The sequence below is a fragment of the Hibiscus syriacus genome, unplaced genomic scaffold, assembly GCF_006381635.1.
Source record: "Hibiscus syriacus cultivar Baekdansim isolate YM2019G1 unplaced genomic scaffold, ASM638163v2 tig00018272_pilon, whole genome shotgun sequence".
Taxonomy (NCBI): domain Eukaryota; kingdom Viridiplantae; phylum Streptophyta; class Magnoliopsida; order Malvales; family Malvaceae; genus Hibiscus; species Hibiscus syriacus.
The window spans coordinates 52,343-62,850 of record NW_024062434.1 but is presented as its reverse complement, the minus strand read 5'-3'; the positions used below and the strand labels follow the sequence as shown (position 1 = coordinate 62,850).

General features: G+C 29.6%; 1 protein-coding gene across 1 annotated transcript; it reads right to left on the bottom strand.

The window, feature by feature from the left end:
* On the bottom strand, positions 1-3,004 carry LOC120209213 (ras-related protein RABD2a-like). Its single transcript, XM_039208275.1, has 8 exons — positions 2,803-3,004; positions 2,090-2,162; positions 1,746-1,793; positions 1,601-1,648; positions 1,266-1,337; positions 981-1,136; positions 720-823; positions 1-320 (listed from the first exon to the last, which is right to left on the bottom strand). The coding sequence occupies exons 1-8, from the start codon at positions 2,814-2,816 to the stop codon at positions 224-226; spliced, it is 612 nt and encodes a 203-aa protein (XP_039064206.1). The 5' UTR covers positions 2,817-3,004; the 3' UTR covers positions 1-223.
* Positions 3,005-10,508: the final 7,504 nt, after the last annotated feature.

Sequence of the window (10,508 nt, the reverse complement as noted above, 5' to 3'; positions counted from 1 at the left end):
TCAACAAACAAACAATCATACATTCTACAAACCCTTCACATTAACAAGTGTGTAGACATGAGAAATAAATGATAATATCCTCTACTTCTGAGGTTTTGTCCAAACAAGAAATAAGGTTCTGCAACTGACGAGTTAAGAAACACTTGAATCTTACACACTGTGCCGCCACCGGCAGCACCATACTAGAGAAATAGACCCTCCAACTAATCCAGCATTCGACATTTTATGAAGAGCAGCAGCCACTCTTCTGTTCAACTGGCTGTCCTCGGATCTGTACCGTTGGAGGCCTTGCATTGTTCATGGCTGGTTGGCTAGCCATTCTGCATTTACAAGCAATTTTAATGAGCAACTAAAACACACTAAGTATCTGACAACCAATAGGAAACATGACTGTGGTAAAAGCTCAAAGAACCAAGTTCATTGATCTAAACTTTCTGGTGTTAAGAGTGAATGATAAACCTAGACAACCAGAAAATGCTATTCATCAGCGCAATATTACTAGACCTCCGAATTGAGTGGTACAGTCCGGTTAGTTTCCGGTCAAGTCAATTGGAGTTTCAAATTTTTTGGGTTATTTCATGATACCGACTTCTTATAGTCAAATCAGGATAGATTGGATTCAGATTCAGGTTAATGGGAATGGATTTTCAGGATCGGGTCAAAAATGACAGTCCAGACTCCAGATATTACTACAACTTTCCAGAAAAGAATATGGGTACCTGTCCTTTATGGAAGCAGCCATGGCCATAAAAGCCTGTTCCACATTAGTGGCATCTTTTGCACTAGTTTCCATAAAAGGTATGCCAACTTCATCTGCAAGTGCCTGTAAGAAGAAAAGCAGCAATATGGTGAAAGGGATGGAGCAATGAACATAACACACCAATAATTACCATTTGATAATCATACAGTTCTTCCTAGAATTAAACCTGCTATAAAGGTAAAGAAGAAAATCTATGCTTTGCATGTGAAATAGCAAATACCTTGCCTGCTTCGTATGACACAACTTTATTTGATGTAAGATCACACTTGTTTCCAACCAGTAGTTTGTTAACATTGTCACTAGCATAGCGATCAATTTCACTCAGCCATTGCTTCACATTATTGAAGCTTTCTTGGTCTGTCACATCATATACAATCTAATACAGGAGCCAAAGGTAGGGGGGGGAAGATATTAAAAATTTTAAAAATAAATGAGAATCATAAATAAGAAATGGAGAAATAAAAGAAAGGAAAGGAGAAAATCTAGAAAGGGAATGATCACTCACTATTATGCCATGAGCCCCACGGTAGTAGCTGCTAGTGATTGTCCTAAATCGTTCTTGTCCAGCAGTGTCCCACTGAACATTGAATCAAGGGCAAATTGACTAGTTAACCATCAAGAAGCTAAAGTGCCAAGGTTGCTAGGTGTCAAGGTTTGTGAGCAATTTTGAAGGACTATAATAATAAAATGATAATATACAAAAGGGAAAATAACAGCCACAGAAGAGTAGCAGTAGGACGGACAACTCATCCTCCTACAAGGAATATTACCTGGATGAACCTATAATAGAAAATATTCAAAGAAATGAATAAAATAAAAGTACAGCGACAAAAAACATACAATTTGAAGTTTAATGGTCTTCCCATCCTGCTCCACTGTGCGTATTTTCTACCAAAAGAGAACAAACAAAGACAAAAAATCAGAATAATTGCTATACATTTTGGCACTTAAAAGTCCAAGCTAACACTACAGACGGTTTACTCACAAAATCAACCCCAATGGTGCTTATGTAACTTTCTACGTATGAATCATCCTGCATACAAATTACACAACCATCAGTACCAAGGTTCAGTCCTGCATGGCCATCCGAAAGTATCCAGAGATGTTTGACATCTCCAATATAAAACAATTTTCCTACCAAAACTGTGTTCCACACAAATCATAAAAATAGTTCACCACATGTTCTCTCACCATTCATGGTATATGCAATGGAACATTTTAAACGTGAATATAACAATTAAAGGTAATCATATGAACATCTAGAATGTGCAACAACTCTTCAAGAAGCAAAGAGAAATACTTTATGCCAGTTTAAGTAAAGAAACTTACAGCAAATCTCAAAAGCAGACAAGATTTTCCAACACCTGAATCTCCAATAAGCAGTAGCTTGAACAGATAGTCACTGCAAAAATGTGCAACCAGATAAAATTAGCATACTTCTTAATGATGTAAGCACATAACATCTCCAATTATTGCATAAAAATGAAGTAAATTGCGATAAGCAAGGCTTAAGCCCCCAAATTCAACAGACTTTATCAGAAACCAAAACTAAAGTTGATCTTGTCAGCACTAAAAACCCAGAACACCAAATTGCTTCCCAAAGATTAACCCATATTCCAAGACATTAACCCATATTCCAAGACATTAACAGTTGAATTCTTAATTTTGGTTGATGCGTCAAATTAAAATGAATTTCATTTACATTCAAATTAGAGCAAGTGAGCACATGTTTCACATATATGATTATTTTGGGAAAGATAAGAGACATCAAAGGGCGTGAATAATTGAAGAACACATCAAAGCTCGCAACATCTTTTCACTAATATCCACAGATAAATTCCAGAGAGAAAATAGAAAATCATCTAATTCACATCAACAGATCTAAAACAAAATCTTGAAACTTTTGACAATTATGAAATTTTGGACACAATTATATCACCGAAAATTATAGGTTCAAATAATTTTTATGAAATTTTCGAAGTTAAGTAACCGAATCCGGGAAAAAATATTCTAGTAAATACGAACAAAAAGAGAAAACTTACTATTCGGGATTCATTGTAGGGTGAAGAAGCAGAAAGATCAAAGGCCAGGGGAGGCCGAAATCCAAATGAAACTTTCGGTGACAGATCACCAGGATCTCAGACTAGTTCGCCGGAAATTTCCGACTGATGTGAGATGAAGAAAAAGGGGCAAAAGGCAGAGATGAAACGACACGCAACGCAAGTCTCAAGCTTTGAACCAGAGCTGAAGTAAACGACAATTCTTAGTTGGGTAAAGTACACCATAGGTCACTTACATATTCTGAAATGTTCGTTTTACTCACTAAACTTTCAAAACAAAATGATCAACCGACTTATCAAATTATTACAAAATGATAAATATAATGATATAATAATTATAAAATTTTGGTAAATTTAATAATATTTTTATAATGGACTGAAAATTTTCAAAAAATATTTCATAATAGTTTAATAAGTTTTATAACTTTAAAAAGAAAAAAAAAATTAGGGTAAAGTATAGTAATGGTCACTGAACATTTCTGAAGCTTGCATTTAGGTCCCCCAACTTTTAAAACTTGCAATACAGTCCCCAAACATTTATTCCATTTGCAATATGGTCCCAACTTAAATCACTGTTAGAAAATTAGGGTAAATTATATAAACGGTCATTGAACTTTTCAGGCACTTGAATTTAGGTCCCCAACTTTTAAAACTTGCAAAACAGTCCCCCAATAATTTTATTTTCTTATTAAATATAGATGTATAGAAAATATAAATGATTCAATTTATATTTAAATGTATGAATCATTTATATTTTTGATATATTTTATTTTTCTTGTATAAAATAGTATTTAAAATATGTTTATATTTTAATCAAAATATTTCAATATACGAATAAAAATATATTTATATAAATGTATATTTATATTTAGATGTATAAATAAAAAAAATATTCATATATTAATGTATGAATCATTTATATTTTTTGAATATTTTATTTTTAATAAGAAATTAAAATTATTAATTATATTAGAAATACTCAACTTAAGATTATATATATAATCATGAATTATAAATATGAAAAATATAATTATTAAATTTAGTTTAAAAATATATAAATCTTAAATTTATTCTTTTAAAATATTGTATCAACTAATATTTAAAAAATATATTAAATCTATCAAACAATTTATCAAATATAATATTTTTATTGTAAAAAAATATAGGGTAAAGTATAGTAATGGTCACTGAACATTTCTGAAGCTTGCATTTAGGTCCCCCAAATTTTAAAACTTGTAATACAATCCCCCAACATTTATTCCGTTTGCAATATGGTCCCCCAACTTAAATCACTGTTAGAAAATTAGGGTAAATTATATAAACGGTCATTAAACTTTTCAGGCACTTGAATTTAGGTCCCCAACTTTTAAAACTTGCAAAACAGTCCCCTGATAATTTTATTTTCTTATTAAATATAGATGTATAGAAAATATAAATGATTCAATTTATATTTAAATGTATGAATCATTTAAATTTTTGATATATTTTATTTTTCTTGTATAAACTAGTATTTAAAATATGTTTATATTTTAATCAAAATATTTCAATATACAAATAAAAATATATTTATATAAATGTATATTTATATTTAGATGTATAAATAAAAAAAATATATTCATATATTAATGTATGAATCATTTATATTTTTTGAATATTTTATTATTAATAAGAAATTAAAATTATTAATTATATTAGAAATACTCAACTTAAGATTATATATATAATCATGAATTATAAATATGAAAAATATAATTATTAAATTTAGTTTAAAAATATATAAATCTTAAATTTATTCTTTTAAAATATTGTATCAACTAATATTTAAAAAATATATTAAATCTATCAAACAATTTATCAAATATAATATTTTTATTGTAAAAAAATATAATATTTTCCCATCATTTATTTCTTTCAAATTTTTTGCCGAAGTTCAAATCTCATTATTTCCATTTTCCATTATATTCTTTTTTTTCTGGCATTGGTCATACTATTAGTATATGTATTATTGTATATCTCTTAACACAAACGATGGTGTTAGCTTAGTGGCTCCACCCTGTATCTTTCATTTGCGTGACTCAGGTTTGAGTTTGCCCAAGACCCAAATTTTACTTCTTTGTAACTTAATTTTCTTCTAATTAGGTGGTGACATATGTCACCAATAACATATATCATGATCATGTGTTAACACATGTCAGATCCTGGTTAAATGATTAATTTATTAAATTTTATTTAATTTAGGACCAAATTGATAGCATATATAAATAATTAGGTGGTGACATGTGTCACCAATGACACGTGTCATGATCATGTGCTAACACATGTCAGATCCTAATTAAATGATTAATTTATTAAATTCTATTTAATTTAGGACCAAATTGATTATATAAATAATAAAGACTGAATGTATAATAATGTCAATTCCTTTTAACTGCCACTTTATCATGTTTCAATTGGTAACGACTAGTGGCTTAGTTGAAACAGTTAAATAATTATGTTGTATGATTGATAAATTTAAAAGATCGATGACAAAAGTAAAAATGGCTAGATAGTTAAGTTGTCAACCTAGTAGTTTACACTTTTATTTATACGTCAAAATAACATTTTATAAATTTAAAATTTGAATTATTTTAAACCTCTTCTATATCCTAACTACTTTTTTTAATTAAAAAATTTATTCAACAGATAAGAATTACACTATTATATTTATATAAAAAATACATATCACATGAAATAAGATGAAATTAAATAATAATAAATCTGACATAATTGAATTTAATTGAATTATTTTGGAATTTAGGGTTTAGAATGAAATTGAATTACTTTGGAAATTGGGGTTTAGAATGAAATTGAGAACTATTTTGCAAGTTTTAAAAGTTGGGGGACCTAAATTCAAGTGTCTAAAAAGTTCAATAACCTTTTATATAATTTACCCTAATTTCTAACGGTGGTTTAAGTTGGGGGACCATATTGTAAACAGAATAAATGTTGGGGGACTGTATTGCAAGTTTTAAAAGTTGGGGACCTAAATGCAAGCTTCAGAAATATTCAGTGACCATTACTATACTTTACCCAAAAATATAATATTTTCCCATCATTTATTGCTTTCAAATTTTTTGCCGAAGTTCAAATCTCATTATTTCCATTTTCCATTATATTTTTTTCCTGGCATTGGTCATACTATTAGTATATGTATTATTGTATATCTCTTAACACAAACGATGGTGTTAGCTTAGTGCCTCCACCCTGTATCTTTCATTTGCGTGACTCATGTTTGAGTTTGCCCAAGACCCAAATTTTACTTCTTTGTAACTTAATTTTCTTCTAATTAGGTGGCGACATGTGTCACCAATAACATATATCATGATCATGTATTAACACATGTCAGATCCTGGTTAAATGATTAATTTATTAAATTTTATTTAATTTATGACCAAATTGATAGCATATATAAATAATTAGGTGGTGACATGTGTCACCAATGACACGTGTCATGATCATGTGCTAACACATGTCAGATCCTAATTAAATGATTAATTTATTAAATTCTATTTAATTTAGGACCAAATTGATTATATAAATAATAAAGACTGAATGTCTAATAATGTCAATTCCTTTTAACTGCCACTTCATCATGTATCAATTGGTAACGACTAGTGGCTTAGTTGAAACAGTTAAATAATTATGTTGTATGATTGATAAATTTAAAAGATCGACGACAAAAGTAAAAAAGGGCTAAATAGTTAAGTTGCCAACCTAGTAGTTTACACTTTTATTTATACGTCAAAATAACATTTTATAAATTTAAAATTTGAATTATTTTAAACCTCTTCTATATCCTAACTACTTTTTTTAATTAAAAAATTTATTCAACAGATAAGAATTATACTATTATATTTATATAAAAAATACATATCACATGAAATAAGATGAAATTAAATAATAATAAATCTGACATAATTGAATTTAATTGAATTATTTTGGAATTTAGGGTTTAGAATGAAATTGAATTACTTTGGAAATTGGGGTTTAAAATGAAATTGAGGACTATTTTGCAAGTTTTAAAAGTTGGGGGACCTAAATTTAAGTGTCTAAAAAGTTCAATAACCTTTTATATAATTTACCCTAATTTCTAACGATGGTTTAAGTTGGGGGACCATATTGCAAACGGAATAAATGTTGGGGGACTGTATTGCAAGTTTTAAAAGTTAAGGGATCTAAATGCAAGCTTCAGAAATGTTCAGTGACCATTACTATACTTTACCCTTAAAATAATTATTTGAATAGTTTGGTTTTGAGAAATTTCGATCTGGGCCTGCCAGCTACTGAATTGGGCTATTGACGGTTAGGCAACAAAAACGAAAAGATTGTGGAAATATCGAGTATTGAATCTGATCGAACTCCGGTTTGGGCTTGGGCTTTGGAGTTTCTTTGTTAATAGTCTAATTATGATTTAATCCTTTTATTATACTATTCATACTTGAAATTTAATTAATTTAACGTAATTTAATCTCTTTACTTTTATAGAATCAGTAATATGTTCAAACTGACAAATATGTTAAAAAGGATGATGTAAACACACCATCTTCTTTTTTAGATTATGTTACTATTTATAAATACTCAATTAATTTTTTTAATAAAAATTTAATTTAATTTTTTAACATTTATTATTTGCATATTAAAGCATGCAAAACGTGTTTTTTTTTCTTTCGACTTTAGGTCTAGCAAGTAATTTAGTACTATTTTAATGGCATATACATTTAAAAAGGTAAATAATTGTTCTTCAAATAAAGTACTATTTAAGGTACAATTCATAGCTATGAATGTGATCATTAGTCGCATGAACATCTCTCTCTGCCGCGCGACCCAATTCAATGAAAATGTAATATTAATTCATCCCATGTTAATTTCGTTTCATTTATATTAGATAATGTCTTGTTTGTGTTGTCGTAATCGTCAAAAAACATAAATAAAATACATGAATCAAATTATTTTAGTAGTTAAAAGAATAATTATTATTATTTTTAAAGATTTCGTGTTAAAGTACTAACGATTATAGAGGGAATGATTCATCATTCAATATTAATTGATTAAAAGTATTTAGAATACATATTATTTATAATCCGTTAACTTAATTAAAAAAACCATAAATAAAATAACATATTTTAGCAACCAAAATTTGTATTTTAATGCACGCATGTCAACGCTTTGTAAAGAATATAATATAATCAATAGAAAAGTAACCAGTTCCTTGACCATTTCCACATGTAGTATATACTAAGATAAAATATAAATATAATCATTAAATTATGTTAGAATAATTTTTTTAATCATAATATTTTTTTATTAAAATATAAAATATTCATCATATATAATAAAATAATAATTAATTTTGATCAGTTTAATTATTGTTTAGATAATAATGAAAATACAAGCATATTTTGCATGCATATAATTTGATGTTTGAAATGTTCAACATGCTTTTTTAATCTATTTAGAAAATATTGTTATAGGGATTGGGAGGTGAGAATGACACACCACTACTAGTAAGAGTATATCTAATTTTTGCCTTTATCTTCTACGGGAAAATGATTGTTTTGGTTGAATGGATCGGCCCCGTTATGATGAGTTCGTTCACCAATACCCACTATATAGGGGTGAGCAACGAAATCGAGAAAATTGGAAAACTGATACGAATCGAGTAAAACGATTCAGTTCGGTTTGGTTTGGTTTTAAACGGTTCGGTTTTCGGTTCGGTTTAAAGACTTCATTTTTTTTGATTCGGTTCGGTTCGGGTTTTCCATATAGAACCCATTTGTTCCATATTGAACCGAATATGCAATTTTTGTAAAAAAAATTATAGTTTCAAGTGATTTTTTCATTGAAAAACCAATAAACAGAACCGTTAAAAAAACCGAACCGAAAAAACCGGTTTCGATTTTTTCTATTTTTTAACTATTCGGTTTAAATTTAAATATTGAAAAATCGTTTATTTCGGTTCGGTTTAATTTTTGGTAAAAAACTGAACCAAACCGAACGAATACACCCCTACCACTACACGGAATAGGCTTCCCATATTATTGGCCGGAAGTATTTCATGTGATGCCACAAGCTAATTTTGCATTTTCGGCCGTCATAATTTCACACACGCCCCTTTTCATACCATGCCTTCAATTAAAAGGATCTTTTTAACTACATCACCATTCACCTCCGTCCACACTTCATTGTTAACAGTCAACTTTTTTTTTATCGGCAATCGAAGATTTTTATTATCAAGAAGATGCTCGGTAGTATGCCTTATTAAAAAAACCCGAGTTTAATTGGGGGAAAAGAGTACGTACAACAAAACACCAAACAAGGAGAAACAACCAGCAAGAACAAAAAGAAAACGAGCACAACACGAAAGCAGAAATAATATATCAAAACACGCCACCAAAAGCTAGTTCATCAACGCAGCAGCAACGGGCAAATGGTAAGAACACCCCCACGCCTTATCCAAAAAACTTCCATCGAACGACAATTTCCAAGAGACTCGACCATCATATCGCACCAAGAACACTTCCAACGCAATAACCTTGTGGCCGTAGCAGCACATCCTCACCACCAAGCTTTAAAAGCATTTAACCGCGACGATCCGCGACTAGCTGAGCAATATGTCGATGATTTACCCGAATGTAATAATCTTTTGAATTGAGTTGACTTGATAATGTTAATCCTCTCGTCGATTTCTCAAAGAAAAAAAAAACTGTTGTAATAATCTCTTTAGCCGAGCGGAGAAGACCTCCAAAATCAGCATCATTCGACCGAAGCACTCCAACATCAAAAAGTAATTTTAAAATTTTAATTAATTAATTAATTCAAATAATTAAATTGAATTAATCAATTTATTCAATTTAACGATTAATCTGATTCGGTTTTTAAAATCCATATGTTGGTTTGCCTAATATTTTGGTAATGAGCTGCAAACCTTGAAGGCTAAATTATAGCTAGCATGTCCTTTCTACGGGTTTCATTTTGTGGTGTATATGTTCAAGGGGCATATCATTTTAAATTCTCATATAATTTTTTAAAAAATATTTTTATTAATAATATATTTTAATTATAAAATTTCAAAAATTTAATATAGAATCTTATGTGCGTTCATGTACATGTGATGATAGTGGAGGTCTTAGAAGGTCAAAGTCTCCCTCGGGGGTTCATGAACTGTAGTTGTAGGAAGACTGAAGGTGTCTAATAGCGTGGACTCATTTCCTTCTTATCTATCTATCCATCGAAAAGGGAGGAGTTAGGCCTTTGTGCGAGAGTTGGATAGGCATCAAGTAGCATTTTCTAAAGGGATTCCATGAAACCAAATCTTGTGGCATAGACAACTTTGCAGCCAGGCAATAACTGTATAGTTTCCATTTCTGTTTAATTTTCATCAATGTTTTTCTCAAGATTCCATTCTAGGTGGAAGATTGATTTATCATTAAAAAATCTACCATCATCGTAAGGGTACGCTAGTTACGAAGGTGTTAAATATAATTTTTTTATGTGGAAACAATTGAAATAATTTTTCAGAGGGACGACTATCCATTCACCATCCTCGATCCATCCTTAATTTAGGTAGTGAACGATGGGTGAGTCATTACCTTTTTATTTTATTTAGTTATTTGTGTGCTGGTGACGGCTTCCTCAATTCGTTGCATGTA